The 23143-nt window shown below is 38.7% G+C and overlaps 1 protein-coding gene across 10 annotated transcripts in view; it reads right to left on the bottom strand.

The window, feature by feature from the left end:
• Positions 1-23143, bottom strand: part of UNC79 (unc-79 homolog, NALCN channel complex subunit) — a 248546-nt gene that overhangs the window by 196349 nt on the left and 29054 nt on the right. For 9 of the 10 annotated variants that reach the window (XM_046010109.1, XM_046010111.1, XM_046010112.1 and 6 more), the window contains exons 2-4: positions 15622-15742; positions 7934-8238; positions 3766-3936 (exon numbers count right to left, since the gene is read on the bottom strand). In XM_046010109.1, coding sequence (XP_045866065.1) covers positions 3766-3936; positions 7934-8238; positions 15622-15742 — 597 coding nt within the window. The remainder of the gene's footprint in view (positions 1-3765; positions 3937-7933; positions 8239-15621; positions 15743-23143) is intronic. The other variant, XM_046010114.1, reaches the window with a different exon arrangement.

Here is a 23143-nt window from a genome sequence, read left to right as displayed (position 1 = left end):
TAGGCGGGAGAGATCATGATTACTCACAATTCTACAGCTAAGGAAACTAAAGTTTGATGAAGTTAAGAGATCTGCCAGGAATCGAAGGACTAAACAATTTAGCTTTTCTGTTTCTATTCCAAAACATTTCCACCGACTGAATAATAAAGCTCTTATAGTATAGTAAGGCCTACTTTATAAAAATGATCATTAGCTAATAAAGGAGGGACCTAAAATTAAAATGGTGAAAAATGATCACTAGGAATGGAATATGACTAATAAAAGTGTTTAAATGGAACAAGAGTTGAGGGAAGGAGAGACATAAACTAACACTTAGCACTTAGCACTTAATAAATCTTAAATTTAGCTAATATATATATAATATATATTTTATATATATATTTATATATATAAAATATATATTATATATATAAATTATATATATATAATTTATATATAGAAGGCTATTAAAATATCATCAATATGTTTGTTGGGTTCTTTTTTTCCTATATATTTATTGGTTTTTGGAGGATCACAGGAACATCACACACATCCTCTGTAGGAGTAGTAACTGTAGAACAAATGGTCCTAGAACCAGATACTCAATTCAACCACATGATTGCTTTTAAGTCAATGCAAAGATCTGAATGAACCTCTGTTTTTCCAAAGGGCAGGTGACTTTGTGGAAATTTGAGTTGCATGACACTGCACAGTCTAGGCTACCACGATACACCAGAAGGGTCTTTTACTGATATCGTTGCTCAGGCTTATTACCATCTTAGAAATAACATAGCCTACATCAGTTACTGTCCATTTGGGATCAGCTTTTCTCTTCTCTGCCAACATCCGTATCATCTGCCCAACATCCATATTTCAATTTGGTCCACAAATTACAAATTTCTTATTGGAAAAAGAGAGGTTTCCATGGTGAAATGCTAATGACTTTTTCAATTCTTAGTAATCCATATATATATATATACATACATATATATGTATGTATGTATTTTAAATAAAGCCTATTGCACACACTTGGAATACAGAGAAGAATATCTGTTTATGGAAGGAGTTAAAAAGCAAAGGTTATGTCAAAGGAAATTTTTATAATGAATTGCAGTTTCCTGTGCAGCACCTCAAAAGGAGTTATTTAAAACAAAGGCATACTTGGTTCATTGACAAAAATGACGGGAAGGGTGTAAGGGAGAAACATGCACCGCCCTTACAAAGACAGAGCTGTGATGCTCCGTTAGACGCAGCTCAGAGTTCAGAGCTTCATATTCTAGGTTCTTAATGATTCAAACATTTAACACCTGAAAAACTGTCCACATTGACATTTGACCTGGCAAACACCACACCAAGGAGAGAAAAGCCTTCTTGTCTTGAGGACTTTTGTCAAGTACTCAGAAAATGCAACCTCCTTCACCCTAACCTCTCAGTCCTGAAATAAAAACATTCTGGAAGAAGTGAAATGCCCCTCTCTCTGTCTTGTTTTGGTCGGGATTTCTAGACACGGAAACAACTTCCAAAGACAGAAACAACATGGACGCCAGCAACAGACACACATTCTCAACGTCTGTCCATTTTCATGTCATTAATCTAGGACCCCCTCCCCTTTCTCTTTGAGTCTGTGTCCTTGCAAAAAAACAAATACAAAAGAAGTACCTGAATCGTATAATAGAATGTGCCTTTAATATTACTACCGTTTACTTTCAAAGATTTAAAGGTGCCGAAAACTGGCTATTCCTCAGCCCATTGGCCTGGTGAGGCGAAGTGGAAGTCAGGAGTAAGAAACCAAAACCCAAGCGACGAGGTAAGTGAACTAGATCAACAACCGGGTTAGAGGGATATATGTGCCTCTTACATAAAACAAGACTGGTGTTATTTAACCTAGAATTAGTAAGCCGGAAATAACCTTACAGATGGAACATGTTTTCCAAACCCCTCCTTTACAGCTGGCAAAACAATGGAGTCCCAGAGACATAAACAGCTTGTTCATAATTTAAATGAGCACCAAGTCGCTCTACTAATTAAGTATTAAAATTCACGCAAATGTTGTAAACTCAACTTACTATTTTATTCCCCTCGGTTGCCAAGGCTCACACATTTAAATAAATAAGGATTCTAATGGGAGTATAAGGCATGTTTTGGGGTCTGTGCTTTAATTAAGGAGAAATTAATGATTAAAGATAAATAACTAGCCAGTTGTCACAATGTTTGATCTGTGTGAAGCATAACTTCGGGGACCTGAAAGAGTCAGTGACTTTCCCTAAACTATTAACTTATTCCTAAGAAGGAGGGTACAGGGAATTAGATTAATGATAACAAAGGTACACCTCACCTGTAATTCTTTAAAAAAATAAATAAAAACAAAACAAGGATTCCTATGCCTAAATTTAACAGTGAATACAACTAAACAATTCTGAGATCCGTAAACATGAGTGAAGTCCTTGTCAGGTCACACAGAACAAAAACAAAAAGAGAGAGGGAGACAATGATCAAATATTCTATTACTTGAACCATATAATCAGTCTGCTTATTTTTTGAATTGCTATATAATTTAGATAGCTGTCAGACTCTTTGCTGAAAAGACATGAAAATTACAACTCCAGAGCTAAAATTAAGCTTAGCTGTAAACCAAGTAATGGAGCTTAAAGGTACCTATGTTTACCAATTATTTTTCCATAGCAACAAGCAGCAAGTTAAATAAGATCAAAGGGACCTAAAATTAAAATGGTGAAAAATGATCACTAGGAATGGACTATGACTAATAAAAGTGTTTAAATGGAATAAGAGTTGAGGGAAGGAAAGACATAAACTAACACTTAGCACTTAGCACCGTGTCCCAGGTGAATCAGAAACCTGAACCAGGTATCCCAACAACCCAGGCAACTAGTATTATTATGCTCATTTTACAGGAAAGAAACAGAAAGGTTAGGTAACTTGCCTAGGGCCACACAGCTAGTTTGGTAGCACAGCCGTTGATACGAATCTAGATGTGTTTGACTCGCTAATCCACATGTTTTCAGGTTACCCCCTGAAGCATAGATGGATTCATAACTAATTTCCTTAAAAAATACTTTAAAAGGATGGTGGTCATAAAGACCACAACCCAATCTGTTTTTTCTCTTTGCTCATGTCCAGAAAGACTACAGAATTAAATCTATAAAAGTGAAATAGAATTCAAGTCAGCTCCGCATTTATAACAGAATGGGTCGCAAGCCTTAGCTTCTTTCAAAGTGTTTTCATAAGTTTGGACTCACTTCATCATCACAAATCCCTGTGAGGGGAAGCTCCTGCTGACATCATTCCCCTGATGAGGCGTCAGCCACGTTAGCTGCCTGACACCACACAGTACATTTACCGACGGAGCTTAAACTAGTATCTGTATATCCTGACTCTGTCTGTTCCTCTTCCCATCATACCCTTCTGCCTTCAGATGCAAAAGATAAGAATTTCTATACCTGAGACAACACTCTCTCCACCTTTTGTCCTTAAGTGACAAAAATACCATAATTTCTATGTAGGTAATATAGACTTAACCTTGATATGTGTTCTTCCTATTCCATAAGACCAAATTATGCAAATAAAACAATTTCAAGGTATCATCATCCTTCATTGCTTTGATTCACACCATAATAATCATGCTGAAATGACAATTTAAATCATACCACCTGTATACGGCAAGTGATTCCATTATAATCTTAAAAATCTAAAGCCTAAATCAGCAAAAGCAATTTCTGTTCGTCCAATACATTAAAAGAATCTAGTATTAGGTAAGATGGAACTTACATATAGCCATTGGTAGAAAAGATGTGCTAAGATATTCAATAATATCCTTGTGCAGAAATGGAGGAAAGGTAGCTAACGTTGATATCATCGTGTAGGGCAAAGTACTCAGAATATCATCATTGAGAAAGGGTAGCAAACATGTAGTTGTATAAAATATCGATTGTCCAAGATCTACAAAACAAAAGTGAGTAATCAGTCACGGAATATTTCACCACTTAACAAAATATGCTAATTGTACATTTTAAATTCTTACGAACTGGCTTAAATGATAACCAACTATCCCTCCCTTCCTTCTTAATGAGCTCTGAGACGTGACGCCCAGTGACGTGCATACACAGAATCTGCCCGATGAGTGACTGCATTAAGAAAGATAAATACCTACATCATGAGCTTCTCCTCAACCCTTTATCAATCTTCAGTAACACGTGGTGTTCATATTATTCCTGGGTTTCAGAAACTAAAAGTGCATTCCATGTGATCATGAACCCTGAAAAATCCTCTAGCATTCTTACTTCCATTACATTTTACACATGATAACTATGGTACAAAGCTGCTAAATTATTTTCCCACTGGAAGTTTTAGAGAAGTCGAGGGAAGGACTGGAAATGAAACCAGGCTATCTCTGCTCCATCAACCAAAGCACACTCTTCCTACATCTGGAGTCTTGGGCAATGAGGCAACATGTGCCTTCCAGCACAACAGCCTAAAGGAAGCTGTAAATGACTCTCCGGTCCCCTGTGCATCTCATTATGAATTATCAGGGAAGGACGTGCCACCTAATGATAATCTTTCCACCAATACATAAATGGGGATAGGAACAGTACCTACCTCTCTTCTAGAAGGACTGTTAACAAGGCTTAAATGAGATTAACATATGCTTAACACAGCACATAATGTGTGCTCCACAAGTATTAGTCATTTTTATTAATACGAATAATGTTGCTATTATTACCTGCACAAGGAATAAAAATAGAGGACATTCACCCAAAAAAAAAAAAAAAAAAAAAGAAAGAAAAAAAAAAAACCTCATAACTAGTTAGCTTTAAAATGCATCTATACCAAATCTTATTATACTAAATATATCTTTTGATAGTTCTGGACCTCCCACTATAGGGGTTACCAGTCAAGACTTGACAATGAAGACTTTGATCATCTTGCTATCCATTCTAAAAGAAAACTATTAGATTTGTTGGTTTTGCAGCTCCTTTACCTTCTTCATGCAATTCTGATGCCTGATGTTATTTCTGATTAGAATTAACATGCCGTCTCAACAGTCACATCGACTGACAACACAGAGGAGGAGGCCACAGGACTCCCTGGCGAGCAAAGGTCACTTAAGCTTGGGTTCAAGTTGATGAGACGTAAAATTCACAGGTGTTTTGCTAAGAACTAACTGAGGCTATGCATCAAGGACACCCAGCTACACTGTAGTCTCGTTACAGAACACTGGTGCAGAAAGGGGCCTGGGAGCTAGAATATTTTTCAAACGAGGAAACCAAGGCCCAGAGAAAGAACATGATTGCCCAAGATCACCTGACAGGTGGTACCTGAACTGTGACAAGAATGCAGCCCTCGACAGTGCCCCGCACTGCCCCCCATGAGGACACAGCCTCCATCCCTGGGGCAGTGGTTCTCAAACTCAGGATACGAAATAATCACCCAGGGAGCTCATCAAAAATCTCCATCCGTGGCGCCTGGGTGGCTCAGTGGGTTAAAGCCTCTGCCTTCGGCTCAGGTCATGATCCCAGGGTCCTGGGATCAAGCCCCGCATCGGGCTCTCTGCTCAGCAGGGAGCCTGCTTCCTCCTCTCTCTCTGCCTGCCTCTCTGCCTACTTGAGATCTCTGTCTGTCAAATAAATAAATTTAAAAAATAAAATAAAATAAAATCTTAAAAAAAAAAAACTCCATCCTCAGGACACACCCCTCAGCGATTCTCAGTCCTAATCCCGGTTTGGGACCCAGAATTAATTCCATGTTCAAGCTCCCTCGGGGATTCTGACATGGTGGAGAAACCTGCTGTAAACTTTAAGGGATAGTCTAGTGGGTTTTTTTCCTCTCCTTTAAGTTCTGTTATGCAGAACAAGAACACAGTATATAGATAATAGTGGAGAATAAAGTCACAACACAATTGTGTATATAAAAGCAAATATACAAACCGTAAGTGACTCTTAATCTCACAAAACAAACTGGGGGTTGCTGGGGGGAGGTGGGGTTGGGAGAGGGGGAGGGGGTTATGGACATTGGGGAGGGTATGTGCTATGGTGAGTGCTGTGAAGTGTGTAAACCTAGCGATTCACAGACCTGTACCCCTCGGGATAAAAATACATTATATGTTTATAAAAAAAAAAAAGAAAGGATGAATACCCAACTTTTCTAGCAACATGGACAAGACTGGAAGTGATTATGCTGAGTGAAATAAGCAGAGAGAGTCAAGTATCATATGCTTTCACTTATTTGTGGAGCATAACAAATGACATGGAGGACATTGGGAGATGGAGAGGAGAAGGAAGTTGAGGGAAATTGGAAGGGGAGGCGAACCATAAGAGACTATGGACTCTGAAAAACAACCTGAGGGTTTTGAAGGGGCGGGGGGTGGGAGGTTGGGGGAACCAGGTGGTGGGTAATAGGAAGGGCACGTATTGCATGGAGTATTGGGTGTGGTGCAAAAACAATGAATACTGTTACGCTGAAAAAATAAATTAAAAAAAATTGAAAAGCAAATATATAAATCATGCCTCCTGAAATTGTCATAACTTAACATATTAATTGCAGTTAAATGGGTTGTGAGAGTTACCAAACTGAATGCTTTTATCTTAATCCAGGGGCTCTCACACAGTGGCCCAACCCAGGACCAGGCAGGTCTAGAGTGACCTCAGGACTGGTTGTCCCAAAGGTAAGGTACTGACAGGCCCACAACCACCGTGGTAGGCTCTGCCAGTCTTATGTTCAAAGAGTCGTCTCCTTTAAGTTCTGAGAGGGGATGGGATCCCAGTGAAAGTGACGAGGCTTAAACAGCTACAAAATGATACAACAAGCAAATTTACAAATTTGTACACTTTTAAATATTCACTATAAGATAGAACTATAAATATAAGAAGAAACAAATTGAGTAGCATTATGTCATCATTTTTATAAAAGTATATTTTTTAAAAAATTTTTTCATGAGGAACACATCTTACTAAATAAACCATTACGCATTCTCTTAGGAGAGTTAGCTACAATTCAAAGGTAAAATCACCACCACAATCCACCCACTTCCCAAATTCCAAATTTTCTATGCAGTGAATCTTTGGTTATCGTATTTCCAGAGACACAATTATCAGCGCTTTAAAATTAGAACAAGTGATGTTTTAAACGTTCATTCTCTGCAAAAATCCTTTCGCTTATTGCATGGGTTTTCCATGTGATTCTCAAAAATATAATACTGAATAGTTAAACAAGAAACATTATGATATTATTGTACTCCTTTTTATGAGTTAGAAGAATCTGGTAAGCAAGCAACATAATGACATTGGCTAAAACACACTGTAGAAAGGGAAAGCATTAAGAAAAGAAGCATGCTTTTCATGGGAGCACCACTCATACTGTATAGTAGGTACCATATACAGCTTAGAGCATCACTATACACTCTACCAAGGGCCAACATTTTGTAAGTATCGATGGCTAACAAAATTTAGAAGTGTTCTTAGAGATTTCTCCTTATTGAAACTCCCGGGTAAAAAAAAAAAAAAAAAAAAAAAAAAAAAAACAGGAAAAATAAGTCCCAAGGAGATTCTGTGATTTGCCCCCCAAAAATCACAGAATTAGTCAGTGGATTTGACCTGTTCTCCTTACATTTTATTGGGGAGGGGGGCAAGTTTCTAAATCTTAGCCATAATTTCAACAAGAATCTCCATGACAAGCAGATCAAAAGAGGTAAATTTCCATCAGAGCCTGACTCCTCTTTCCAGCCTATTTCCCCTAAATGTAGGCCCACCTGGGTAACATCCCTCTGACCATAAAAGAGAAAAAAAAAAAAAAAGGCAGGATGGGAAACACCATAATTAAGTTTCTGTGTAAGACAGGCTTTAGCCACACAAGGACCTTTAAAGCAGTCTATTCCAGTAACAAGTCTCCAGCACCCATAAACATACATAGACATTCCCAAAGGCTCTGATTAAATGCTCACCGTGTTGGCCATGCTGTAGTAAAGGAACTAGATCCAGGAGAGTCACCAAAGTCACGTAGAGGCCTTGATAGTCCAAAGAAGGGTAGTCTGACAAGTGAGCATCACGACTCTGCAGGCCGCGTTCAGAGGGGGCCTCTCGCAGGACGCTGTAAAGGAGGGAGCGAGTAACAGTAGGGTTGATGGAACTGACCTGCGGTCTTAGAGATGGGGTGAGTGGGAATGGCACAGGAAAAAGACACATGGTCATGGGCACTGTCAAATTGGAGGCATCTTGGTTTTCCTTCTTCCCTGTGCGGGACAAAATGCTGTTGGGGGGACAAGGAAAAAAAAGAGACAACAAAGACACAAAGAACAGCACATTACATTGAAATGACACTCTAAAACAAATAATAAAACTCCAGATACATCCCACATAAGATGCAATGGCTCCACCAGCCGTGTGTGCAAATCGAGTCCGGGTCGCACAGCTTCGTGCTCACAGAGGTAACCAATAGCTCGAGGGTTCGTTTGTGGAAGTTGCATTGCATCTCATGTGTTATCTGGTTAGTAAGGAGCAAAAATATAAAAATGCATGTTTCAGTGCCAAACCCATGTTTTACAGTTTGTCAAGCTGGTGAAGGAGAGGTTTCCTCGAAGGAAAACCAATGGCTTCATCTAATGAGTCAGGGCTTCTATTACTAATGAAAACGAGCTTTCAAAACAAAGGAAGTTTTCAGCGAGACTGTCTTAATCACGTAAGTAAAAACCTGCAAAATATAGGTATGGCACTTGCAGAAACATGTTTTAGCAAAGAATAAACATGTGTGTTTATTAAGAAGGTCTTAAAAATCACATGTTTATTGCATCAAAATAATGTCTATATGTATATTATGATACTGTTTCATGACATTCTGTCAGTATCATTTGAGATAATGAAGTTTAAACAGGCATATGAATTTAGAAATAATACATATTTCTAAAATGTTAGCTAAACTACATTGGAAAAGCTATAAAATAATATATAGTAGATGGTCTGTAGCATATGTTTGTGAACTAATGATAATGGTTATTTATGTGTGTGGGGTTTTTTTAATTTTGCATGTTGGGGAGGAAACATTTTATTCTACGAATACAAAGAGTGGCTTATTAAACAGTTACCTTCGAAATTCTAAAGACTAGGCAAGCAGTATCTGTCATAAAGCTGCACATCATACAATAAGATCTCATGTGTTACTGCTGCTACTTACGTTATTATTCAACAAAACTCACTAAACATTAAAGGAAAGATAATTTAGAGAGTTAAAAAAAAGTTTAATGGGAATAAAAATAAACTCTGGAAATAAATTGGCTTTCTTTTAGCCTTCCTTTTTAAACGAAAACGTTTTAGTCAAAGCGATACAGCAGAAGAATTGTTAATTTAAAAATAGAAGACGTGACTGCTTTGGCCAGATGTTTAGTGTTTTTAAGTTAGGTTATACTATTTATCATTAAAGACAATCGCTATACATTATAATGATAGTATCTGCTGCACTTACAAAACGTTTTTATATAGTACACCTATATGTTATTCAAAATGGATAGCAATTTATAAATGTTTCATTACATAAAAATAACCTTGTTTTACACTTATCTCTATATGCATCAAACATTACTAAGTTCTTAGTTAATGATACTACATTTACCATTTTTACAGTGGTATCAAGAACTGGTTAGTGTCAGGCATGCTTGCTATTTCAAGTTTACATTTATTTCTATTTACTCTTAGTGCAAAATATGTTACAATGTAAGAAAAATGACTACATGCTTATTATTTTCCATGTGCCTAATTTACCTCGATTTCCTTTGTCTTCTGTTACCCAATGTCCAGGGAAAAACAATTAATAATAATAAAGATAATTTCAGAATAGTTATGTAATACTTCTTAGCAAGAAATACCTTAAGATTTAGTGTAATTTTTTTTTTTACTTTTAAAGGGATTAAATTTACCTTTTTTGGTGTGTGATGTATTTAACTTAAAGTAAGCTTATACTTTACAATGGGATAATATCAACATTCCAGTACCATCAGATTTTCCTTCAAACTTTATACTTTCCTCATATAACTTGATTACGCCTAGAAGTACCACCTTTAAATGTTATATTCTTGCTAAACCCAGTCACCAAAAATCTGTTTTAATAGAATTCGATCCCACTGAAAATTCCCTTAGAATCACAACAGATGTAAGTCAGAAATATTATTTCCCAAATTTCAGCCCTAAGTTAGCCTACTACCAGCATCATTTCAAAGTTACAAGATGCGGATCTTAGAAAAGTGATATAGAAGAACAACATTTTGCCTTAAAGAATAAAATCAGCTATATATCATATTAATGCTGTCCTTTAAATTAAGCACAGTTCTGTCATCAGACTTTTCCTTGGTGGGGGAAATATAGTACATTATTTTTTTCCAAGTATATTTTAGTATTGTTCCAAAGTTTGATATAATTTAACAGACATTAGTCAAATCGACTTTGGAGACTCTGTTTTGGTATTTTTCCCTTCCTGTATACATAGGGTTCCCAAATGATAGCAGCAACAAGTTCATACATGCAGGGAGGGAGAATGTCAGCATTGAAACAGTAAAACTTCTCTCTCACTGCCTCTGGATTTAATAAGTAGGTGAAGTTGAGAAAAAAAATGGCTGAAGATGAGTTATCCATGAAACCAGTTTTAAATCACCATTCATGTTTCAATGTAAGGAAATGTTTTCATTTGTGGAAAAACTAAAGAAGGGCTCATGAATCAATGTATAATGCATTGTGATTTTATGATGTCTTGTGAAATTTATTCAGAAAAAAAAAAAAACTTATTTCCCCAACCAAACTGTCTAACTTGGGAATGATAAAATCATCTACCCCATCTAAAGTTCTTCCCCAGAAGTCTGTACACCCAACCAAAAAGAATATGAAGAATGCCCTGCTCAGAAGAGTTTGACCCAGCAACCAACTTTTCACCTTTCCTTTTCCCTCCTGAGATCCTCTTTATCAAATATTTACTTCCAACATCAAGAGGAACCAAGAGAAGAAGACCCCTGTGGGTACAGAGAAAGATGAGAAGTTGTCCTGAGGTATTATAGCACAGAAAATTAATACATAAAATAAACTTTCTATAAGATTATGAATTTTGACATTTGGATTGAATCTCTCTACACTAAACAAAATTTATTTGACCAAGCTATGCTCTAAAGCTACTCTGTAGACCTCAAATCAATAAATAACTGGAAGGCCTATGTTTTCTTCCTAAGCAATTAAAAATTACAATTCAATTAAGATTTTTGAACTGAGACTAGAATCCCTTTTCAAAATGTATCAAACATTTTCCAAAGAGTTAGCGACAAGTAGCTTTCCTCAAACTTAATGATTTTTAAAAAGACTTCATGTGCTAGTACCTTGAATGGCACCAGCAGAAGATCTGGGGGAAGGAATTCCAAAAGGCTGTATGACCTAGGAAGACTACAAACCTTTAAATATTCTGCCCGGTAGGGGAAAAGATTCCTAAAGAAGACCTTAGATTTTAAATATGGCCCCAGAATGCTTCCAGTCTACAATGGACAGACTCCCCTGTAGTGAAGGGGGATTAAAGTAGACGATCTTCATAGGTCCTTCTAATACTAAAAGCAAACAGAAAACTAAACTCTGAAGTTCTGTATAAAGTGCATTATCTGTTCCCATACTTAGGTCCCTGCTAAATGAAAATGAGTACAACTCAGCACTCAGACAGAATTTTACCTGGTACCCCAGGTCACCGTTAGATGAAGTAAATGCTCTAGAAAGATTGCTGCAATGGACAACACTTGGACAAAGTCAACACAGTTCAACAAACATTTGCTGATCCTCTTCTAAGAACCAAACTCTGCTCTATGCTCAAGGGCTAGTAAGATGAAAAACACACAGGTCTCACCTTCTACTAACTGAATCCCATGAACTTTATTGTGAGTCTAATTAAGGGCTAAGTGGACATATGTGGATTACTCAATGCTGATACAGTCAATTATGGTAACACAATCTCTCCTCTCCTGTGCATTAGATTAACTGGAGTTAAACACCTATACTAATCTCTGCCTTTGGGAAAATGTACAAAACTCTACTGAAATCAGTAAGAGTTATGTGCCATGCATGAAAACCACAAGACTATTACTCTAAAAATGCAATCTTGACTCAAATGAAGCAGCCAGTACTTCATTTTGCAGATTTTTATAGAAATAATAATAATTCTGGGGCACCTGGGTGGCTCAGTGGATTAAGCCGCTGCCTTCGGCTCAGGTCATGATCTCAGGGTCCTAGGATCGAGCCCCACATCGGGCTATCTGCTCAGTGGGGAGCCTGCTTCCCCCTCTCTCTCTGCCTGACTCTCTGCCTACTTGTGATCTCTGTCAAATAAATAAATAAAATCTTAAAAAAGAAAAAAAGAAAGAATAATAATTCTGACTTCCTTGAGAATATCCAAACAGGAAGTCAGAGGGTTACTCTGTGAGAATTCATTTCTAATTCTTTCTTCATGTTTCATTCCAAGAATCTGGATTCTGAAAGTGAGAAGTGTTTCTGAATGTAAAAATCAACGAAATGCGGGGCGCCTGGGTGGCTCAGTGGTTTAAGCCTCTGCCTTCGGCTCAGGTCATGATCTCAGGGTCCTAGGATCGAGCCCCGCATCGGGCTCTCTGCTCAGTGGGGAGCCTGCTTCCCCCTCTCTCTCTGCCTGACTCTCTGCCTACTTGTGATCTCTGTCTGTCAAATAAATAAATAAAATCTTAAAAAAGAAAAAAAGAAAGAATAATAATTCTGACTTCCTTGAGAATATCCAAACAGGAAGTAAGAGGGTTACTCTGTGAGAATTCATTTCTAATTCTTTCTTCATGTTTCATTCCAAGAATCTGGATTCTGAAAGTGAGAAGTGTTTCTGAATGTAAAAATCAACGAAATGCGGGGTGCCTGGGTGGCTCACTGGGTTAAGCCTCTGCCTTCGGCTCAGGTCATGATCTCAGGGTCCTGGGATCGAGCCCCGCATCGGACTCTCTGCTCAGTGGGGAGCCTGTTTCTCCCTCTCTCTGCCTGCCTCTCTGCCTACTTGTGACCTCTCTCTCTGTCAAATAAATAAATAAAATATAAAAAAAAAAAAAATCAACGAAATGCAAAGGGAGCCATCTTGTTAGTAAGTAGAAAATCTTACTACACCAAATACCCAGCCATCTCATTAGTCTTGAACTAACAGTGTAAGTAAAATAAAGAAATATAGATATGATTGGTATGGATATATAAACCACTAGTGAAAGTGGTCTATCATAACTCAGACCAATATACAGGACAATAGTTTTAAGTTCTATATTTCTAGTAAGCAAAAGAAACGAAAGAGTTTTGAATTGCTCCTTTGTTGTTGTTGTTGTTGTTTTTAATGCTGAGGTAGGCAAAGAGAAGAATGAAACTGCGTTGGGTTCAGCCCAAGAGTTGAACCTATAAGTACTAAAGTCCAACCCATGACATGTTACCCTGCTTGGGTTTTCACTCTTCCTCTTACTACATGTAAATGTGTCCCACAGGCTGTCAACTCCACTCTGACCTGCCGCTATCCACAACAAATTGCTAAATGAGAGAAAGAGCTAAAACATCTGGGAATTGAAATGCTGTCCATGTGACACTTCAAGAAAAGCTCAATTTAACTTACAAAAAATTGGCAAGTCTTTGCACGAAGCCTTTCCCTTCCTCCCTTAATCTCAGGGACAGCGGAAACTAGACCTTGCTCTCAGAAGGGAGGCTGGTATTCCCAAAGGCTAAACCCAAGTTTTTACGAAGAGAAGCGTCTCCATACCAGGATAACCAGTAGTACTTGGGAGAAGCAGTGTCGTGTAATTACTGAGTGTGTGTGCTGTGGATGAGGACTACCAGTGTCCAATGCTGGTTCCAACACTTACTAGATGTGTAACTGTGAGCAGTTTATGAAACCACTCTATGCTTTAGTTTCGTTTGTAAAATGGGTATAAGACTACACTCATTTCATAGAATTATTAAAAGGGATTACACGAGATGACATGTAAAGTGCTTAGAACAGTGCTCGACACCTATAATTGCTGGTATTATCACACACTATGGCTATGATAATGGCAGCCATTTTGTTACTATGACCAGTAGGAGTCGTTGCTGATACGGTCTCCTGCTGAAAAGGGACTCCGCTCAATTGCATAGACTCTACTCCAACAGCTACTTGAACAAATTACCTCCATCCCAGTTTTACCATTTAAATGTTATCACCCATGATCATATCCTAACGATCCATCGCTCAAGAAAATGGAAATTTCATGTCTTGCGAACATGACTTCAGTATCCCAAATTTCCAAAATTTCTGATAAAATGACGAAGATTTAAGTAGTAGGCTTTAAAGTGCCAATGGGAACGTCAGTTTCTTGGCAAAGTGAATTCAGATTTTCCTTCCTACTGAAAAAGGCTCTCACTTTGTGAACTCCCAGAATTTGTGATATAGGAAAGTGCTTGCCATTGAGAACTCTGACCTCAACAACAAAAAAGAGAATTCAAAAGAGCAGAGTCAGATGCTTGGTGTATAAACTTAAACTGATTATCACTATGAAAATTGAAAAATGCTTCCCCCGCAACGTGAAAAGAAGGGAAGTCGCCCCTAACAAGGTCCTCGACTCGGCAAGAATGAAATACTTCTGCAAGTATGACATCCATGAATTTGATACACAGAATCCCTTTAAAAGAGAACAGGGGCACTAAGTGATCTAAAGAAGACAAGGCATTCCGAAGAACAAGAACAAAGATCAGGGCTGAGAAGACCAGTAGCTGACTTGATTACAGGAAGCCTCTTCTGCAAAGCGTTCAGTCTGCCCATGGCTGAGCCCTGACTGCTGGGACCTCCAACACCAAGGCCACGCCCCTCATTCCCCACTGGTGTTCTGTTCCTAATTCCGATCTCACAAAAATGTTGCTAAAAGAAACAGTAGCAAGTCATTTTGCATGTTTCCAAAAATCAGATCTGTAGGGCAAAGATCATGGTCACTAAGGGAGAGACTGAGCCTTAGAATTTAATGGAAAGGAAAGGGCTCCCCTCCCTTCGTGACTGTGATTTCCCAAACACCTGAGGGGTTCCCTCCAACTGCCTGTTTTTCCTGTTCCTAATGAGAACTGTAAAGGAGGTAAGTGCCTTCTGTCTCTATGTCACAGTCAAAGCAGCCAATGCTTCCCGCTCCTTGTCCCCCCGAGAGTGTCCACATCAATTGTCAAACATGCTGAATGCAGATGGTTATTCCCAGATCGTACTTCAAGTAATAGGATATATTATAGATAATCTAAAATGCTACTTAATTCTGCTTTTGTTGAAGACAGTCTCCAATTCTTAATTTTAGCAACATAAATTCTCCTTTCCACCCCAGTCTACATTAGTGCCAGACACAGAACCTTTTACCACTATACAAATCTCTTGAGAAGATGTAAAATGGGGGGAAGCAGGCTGTAGCCATGCAACCCATTTGTTTTTATCCACTTAGGTCTGTGATCTGATCTGCTATATACTCCCAGAGAACCTGAGTCCAGACTCTTCTGGCAGGGCACAAGAAAACAGAAGGCCCTTCAAAACTTTCAATTCAATAAAAGCTTAGGTCCCAATCAATTCAGCAGTACTACCTAATAATTCTTTCAAAGTAGAGGATATTTTAAAGCTTACCTTAACAAGGTCTGAGAAAAGTATTTCAGGGTGTTTGCAATATCTGTCCCTGAAGGTACAGGATAAATGTTGTGAAGAACCCGGTTATGATATTCTTGTAAGTACCGAATCTTGGAAGCAACTAGATAAAAGCAAAACAAAACAAAACAAAACAAAAAAAGAAAGAAAAATCATCTTGTAATATGTATTAGGTACACAGTTTTTTGTTTTTGTTTTTTTAATGATTAGGTATGGAATTTAATGAATATTTTAAGGAAAATATGTTAAATTTTTACTGGAATTCCATGTTAGAAACCATTTAAAAGAACTTTAATTTCTTATCATTATATTCAGCACACAAATTTTTTTTTTTAGTTATCTGGCTTAATATCCTATTCATTATCTGTTATCTTTTTATCACTAAGAAAAGCAGTATTCCAAATCATTTTATAATCACCCCCAGTTAGCTTATTGTTAGCAAAATAATAATAGATATAATCTCTGCCATTAGAGAATTATATTTAAGATTGCTGAACTAAAACTGAAGGAGAAAACTCAAAGGTCTTTCAACAACACTTCAAAAATCCTAAAATATAGGGAGTCTCTTGCACAATGGCATCAGTCAAAACCAGATTTTTAATTCAATCCGTGATCGTTAAGACATGTAACGTGTTTAGTGAATGTTTGAACAGCGAGAATATGTTACGAGGAGAGTAACTTGGTGAGTATTGAGTAAGAATATAATAACTGGGTGGTAATAAAAATATAAAAAATGAATGTCACATTTTTCTTCCAAGGACTTTCATAAATTAGGAGACTTCCTAATAGCTTTTCTGAGCATGGCTGCTCACATCTTCAAGATTCAGGAGGGACTAAATGGGCTTATTTACCCTCCTACACCTACCTGGAGTCACCAGCATTGTCCACATTCCTGACCTGACCTTTGACCTGGCTGCAGTGAATGGCCCAGTTCTAGTCATTCCTCTTTGCAAATCCCAAGGGGCCATGATGATCACCGTCTCTCAGGTCTCCTCTTCCACAGAGCTCTCAACACTGTCCATTTGTCCTTTCAATCTTTACGGCTACCAAGGGAGCCTTTTAGGTGGTATGGCTCACTGTCAGCAGTTAACAGAAGACATATCAAGTCCTGGAGAAGCAAGATCTTGCTGTTCCCAACAGCCCACGGATACAAGCTCCTGGACGCATTCTAACTGAAATGCTGGTGTAAGCAACTTAAGAAAAGTCAAAATGCTTTTGACAGGCGTGGGACGTAGAATCACAGAATGACGACATATCACAACTGGAGGGACCTTAGGGACCTTTTCCCAAAACCATTTCATTTTAAAGATGAGGAAAATGAGGCACATAAGTAGTCAATGGCAGAGCTAGATCAGAACTTATACCCCTGGCCCCCATCCTGCGCTCTTTCCACTGTGACATACTCTAGAACACGACTCTGAGAGGAAGTCAATATGCAGATAGTGGGTGTTCGCTGCATGATATCAAAGCAATTCCCAGCTGTTTTTAGGTTAATCATTGATTCTAAATCCCACATATACCATTGATCAAATCTGCTTTTTCTCCCTCCTACTACCTGTACTATTTCCATAATATGGTTAGCATTTCCCCACAAAAATAAGTCTGCATTGCAGATAATAATACCTTGACTTTATATAGGACATCACCTCTGAAGAAAGCAACAAGTTTATATCCATTGTCTCAAGGCACCCCAAAAGTATTTGGTTGTAAATAACTTTTTTCCTGAGGTAAGGTAAAAAGAAGTGATACTTAAAGCTCCTACATAATTTACAAAAACCCATTTCATTCTTGGTGTTTTTGATCTCAGTGTGTTCACCACCTTTTTAAAATCCTGTGACAGGAACCCCCCCCCCCCCACATTAATACATAGTTTCAAGTCCCAGATATTTGAGATGAGTGCTCAGCAGCATGTGTTTTCTGCTCATCTACCATCACAGTAAAGCTTTGTTACTATGACTTCTCCCAGCTTTAATATTCAGCAGGTTTCGGTCAAGTATTTCAGGAATACCATTAATCATTCCACCACCTAAAAAGGTGTTGATGGGGCAGGTTGTGGACAATAAACTCATGTGAAGAGAAAAGCCAAAGATCCCAAACTCAACGCTTGCTCATAATTTAAGAGCTACAAAACTGTCACTACACAACAAAGACAAGCATTCAAAACTGTGTGTGGAATGAATGAATATTCTTTTTAAAGTTCCTTTTGTTAAAATGCAGCCGTGGCTCCTTTCAACAGGTTTCCAAACATGCAAGGGAGAGCAAAGAAAAGAATCCCTCCCTACTTGGAGACCTCTTACTGTTTTACAAATGTCACATTGCGTTGTCTTTATTTACTTACCTGTTTGTTTTCTATGCCAGGTTGTAAGTTTCTTGAAGGTAGAAAGCATGTCTGACTCCTGTCTCTATCCCAAGCCTAACACACTACCTGCCACTTGGTAAGCAGTTGAACATTTGCAGGATAAATGAACAAATGAATTATCATCATCACTTTGATAATATCCCCTATCATTTGGGGGTGTTGGTTCTGTAATATATACCTGTCTTTCTCCCATACTAGATTGCTGCCTCTTTTTATTGCTAGCACCAGACCTCTAGGAGGTGGCCAAAAAAATAACCGATGAGTGAAGATGGAAACAGGGAAGAAAGAAAGAAGGGGAGAGAAAGAAGAACAAAGATAGTGGTGAGTAATCATGAAGGACAACTTCTAGAACTGGCTGGAAAAATGGTCACACTAATTTTCACATTGGTGAATGCAACAAAATCTTAGCGGTGGTAGATTTATTTAACGTTCATGTTTTCAACTATTGGAAAACACCCAGAAAGGTCCCTGACATATAGTGATTTGTAATTGTGCTGAGGATGTGACTAGAACACATTAACCTTTCAACTTTATGCACACACACAAAAAAAAAAGGTCGTTTGGCTGGCTGCTAAGCCCACGTGAGCCACCAGCAGCCTCACCGCAGCACAGAGTCTTACTCTTTACTCAACCATGTAGCTGAATATTGCTGCAGAAACTCAGATAGTTGAGATATATGGAAACGACCTCCAAACTCAACTGACCCTCAGACTACATTTCTCCAGTAAGCTGCTTCTTCTACCTTCTTCAATCACTGTTTCATCCCTCCGTGTTTTCCAAAACTCCCCCACACCCACTCTTTTCCTTATACTTTTAAGTAAACAGAAGCCATCTGTTATAGACTGCATGGTACCCTCCACCCCCAAAATCATATATTGAAGGCTTAATGTCAAAATGTGACTGTATTTGGAGATAAGGCCTTAAAGTGGTGATTAAGTCCAAATTAAGACCCTTAGAGTAGGCTCTAATCCAGTCTGCCTGGTGCCCTTCTAAGAAGAGGACAGTAGGATATGAGACAGACACCAGGGATACATGTGCACAGAGAAAAGGCCATGTGAGGACAGGAAGAAGGCGGCCATCTGCAGCACAAGGAGACAGGCCTCAGGAGAAACTAAACCTGCTGACACCTTGATCTTGGACTTCTGGCCTCCCGGACAGTGAGAAAATTAATTCCTGTTATTTATGCCACCCAGTTTGTGATGGCAGCCTAGCAAACTGACTAATACACCACCACAGAGGAAATCCTCCAAGAGCGTAAGTCAGAGCTAAGAGTCCAAGCTCTGAAATCAAACAGTTCTGGATCAAGACTTTGGCTCTACCTCTACTCACCCCCCATTTCCTCATCTGTAAAATAGGGATAATCATACCAACCTCATGGAGCTATTGTGAATTTTAAGTCCTTGTGCCAACCACTTAGCATCTTACCTAGTACCTACTCAACACAGAGCAGACAGCAAAGCCTACCCACATCTCCTTCTTTCCTTTTCCAATCAAACATCATCAATAGGATCACTAGTGTTCCCCTCCTACTAAGTCATTTCCATTAGCATTCAAATAAACTCTAGAATGTCCCTTGTTAAAAGGAAACAAAAAATCTATCCCTGACTTGACATTCCCATCCAGCCCTGACCTCTCTCTTCAGAGCCAAGATTACGAGTTGTGTACACTCTCTCATCTCTCCATCACTTCCAATTCTATTCACTCCAGTCGGCCATGCACCTGCACCACTGCACTGTATCCCCTTCTGCCACCATCATACGGAGCCTCTACGTTGCCAGATCCAATGGACACTTTCTAGTCATCATTTTAGCAGACCTTTTAGCATATTCCATACAGCCAATCCCTTCCTCCTTGACACTCACTCCCACTGGCTTTGCAGTGACCCCACATTCTCCTAGCCTTCCCCCTCACTGCTCCATCGCATCCTCTGAGGGAGCTCTGCCACTTTCCCCATTGCTTGATGTTTCGTGTCAGATTTCCTCAGGGCTCAGCCCTAGACTCTCTGTTCCACTGTCTCCAGATTCTCTCCACCGCGAATCCCATCCATCCATAGTGCCTACAGCATGATCTGGGCCAACAACTCTTAAATGTGTATCTCTGTCCCAGACTTGTAGCTCTTCTGGGTAACAGACCTCATCTATTCAACATCTTCCCTTAGTAGTCTTACAGATATTGCAAGGTAAACATGCTCCATGCTGAACATTTATCTCATCCCCTACTCCTCAAAAAACCTACTCCACCATCTATGCAATATACGAAGTCACCCCAACAATCATCCCTAACAGCTCCTGTTCCCTCTCCCTCACACCCTCAATCCAACCTGTCACTAAATCCTGTCAATGCTATCACCGGAATATACCTCCAATGTCTCTTCTGTTCTTTATCTTCACTGTCGTAACTGGGCACCATCATCTCCCAATCAATTGTGAAAGCCTCCTTACTCATCTCCCTGGTTCTCTCTTGCCTCTTTCCAGTTCTTCCTCCTCAGAGCAGTTCAAGAGAGCTTTTCAAAATATAAACTATTTCATGCAAATCCTTCAGTGGCTGCCCATGACCATCAGAACAAAATCCAAAATCCTTACCATATTATACAAGGTCCCTGCCTACTTTCCGACTTCATGTCGTACTTTTAGAGCCAGATACATTGGTTCTTGCTTCAGTTTTCTGAACTGGTTAAAGCCACTTTTTTGCCTAAAAACCTCTATAATGCTTGTCACTCTTCCTAGAATGTTTTTCCCTCCACGTTTATCTGGCTAACTCCTACTGCTACTCCAAGGCTGACTTAAAATATCACTTCCTTAGCAAGGTCTTTGCTGACTTCCCTGTCTAAACGGATTCTCTTTTCTCCACCTTCATTTTTTTTTAAGATTTTATTTATTTATTTGACACAGAGAGAGAGATCACAAGTAGGCAGAGAGGCAGGCAGAAGGGGGGGGGGTGGGAAGCAGGCTCCCCGCTGAGCAGAGAGTCCGATATGGGGCTTGATCCCAGGACCCTGAGATCATGACCTGAGCTGAAGGCAGAGGCTTAACCCACTGAGCCAACCAGGTGCCCCTCTCCACCTTCATTTTGCTTTATCATAACACCCTATTCTTTTCTCTTCCAGAGTAGTTAGCACAATTTTTAATAGTCATTTGGATGATGTTTTACTGTCTCTCGCAAGTGAACTGTAGGCTCCAAGAACTACATCTCTTGCTCTCCATTCTATACCCTCAGTGCCCAGTGGATGCTGAATTTGCTAGGTCCTAGAAAGGATGGAAGGAAAGAAGGGAGGGAGAGGGTCAGTGGCTTTTCCCAGTGATCAAATTTATTTCTTTATGAAATTGGCCGCGAAAGCCAACTGTTAAAGCTATGATGAAAATAAAGAAAACACGAAAAGGAATCTGAGAAGGTGATGAATTTTACCAAGGCATACACCCAGTCTCTGCTCTGCTGCTTCATTACTTCCCATTCCCACCATTCCCTAGAAGCTTTGCTACATGCTGAGAGAAAGAACCATGAAAGGAAAATTTGGTCATTCATTTTAGGCATGGATATGAAAATACTTTAACAAAACTGGGATCCTATATTAGTTTTAAATCATTTTTTCTTTAAATCTCAAGCATTTTCCTATGTCACTATTTTTAATAACAATCCATTCCTATGTTTAAATTTGTATCAGTCTTTGCTTATTATCATATAAAGGTAAAAAATTTAGATAAGTCCAATGAAAAAAAATAAAAATTATCTAAAGACCCACTACTCAGAGAGATCTATAGCTACATTTTTGTGTTTTATCCTTCTAGGAAATTTTCTCTGCAAAAATATACATTTACAAAATTGGGATTAGACTGCATATAGTTCTAGAATCTGCTTTCCTTCCTTCCCATATCAGACTACATTTCTGCATTTTCATTTTAATGGACATACATTTTATCTATGTAAGTAAATTGTAAATTTTTTCACCAATCATCTGAGATTTGGGGTTATCTTTCAATCTTCTAGTCAATGTTGCACAGAATATCCTTTCAAACATGTGCACACTTATTTAGCTATTTCCTTAGAATACATTTTCAGTCACAGAGTTGCAGAGTCAAACAAGAAATACGCAGTTCTAAGCATTTGAGAGGGGCTGCCTGGGTGGCAGAGTCAGTTAAGCACCCAACTCTTGGTTTCAACTCAGGTCCTGATCTCAGGGTGGTGAGATGGAGCCCTGTATCAGTCTTCATGGTCAGCGGCACAGTCTGCTTGAGAGTCTCTCTCCCTCTGTCGCCCCCCACCCCGCCACTCATGTTCTCTCTCTCAAATAAATTAAAAAAAAAAAAAAGCTGCTAAGGGGAGCTTAAGTAGGTGCCTCAGTTGGTTGAGAGTGTCTGTCTTCAGCTCAGGTCATGATCCCGGGATCCTGGGATTCAAACCCCGCATCGGGCTCTCCCCTCAGAGGTGAGTCTGCTTTTCCCTCTCCCTCTGTGATCTCTTTCACTTTCACTCTCTCTCAAATAAATAAAATCTTTTTTAAAATAAATAAATAATTTTAAAAGCTGTTGATAGGAACAGAGATTCTTTCCTTCAGAAACACTCTTTCTCTTGATATACCAGTCACATACATATGAATAATAATGAACAGTGTTTACTGAATGTCCGCTATTCATCAGATGTTCCATACACATTATTTTTAATCTTCACAATAACCTTTGGAGTAGGTTTTATCATTTCCATTTACAGCTGAATAAACCAAAACTCAAAAGTAATTGACTTAACCAAAGGCACAAAGCTACTAAGTAGTAAACCAGATAGTTTCACTGGCTATAAGCCATGTATTTCCACTGGGCCCTGCTGCTCTTTAATTACTTTTACAAGCTTAGTAATATTTAATTGTATGATATAGCATGAAATATTAATCAGGTCCCTATTTCACTTTTTTTTTTTCACTTTTTGATGACTAGGTATTTGATGACTACTACTTCTGTAAGGAATACTGCAGTGAACAGATGAAATATTAACCTAAATGTGTTATTAAAGACACACACACAAAACAGAACTTGTTTACTTCATTGGTCCCACAATTTTCTCCTTGAAAAATCAAATCCCTTTAATCCTTCAGTCATACCACCCATGAAGTCTTCTTCAAGAAAAAGAAGGCTTCTTCTTCTTCTTGACTATAGC

This window comes from Meles meles, chromosome 6, assembly GCF_922984935.1.
Source record: "Meles meles chromosome 6, mMelMel3.1 paternal haplotype, whole genome shotgun sequence".
In the NCBI taxonomy this organism is placed as follows: Eukaryota; Metazoa; Chordata; class Mammalia; order Carnivora; family Mustelidae; genus Meles; species Meles meles.
The sequence above is the reverse complement of the archived record's forward strand: the minus strand, read 5'-3'. Positions and strand labels throughout refer to the sequence as shown.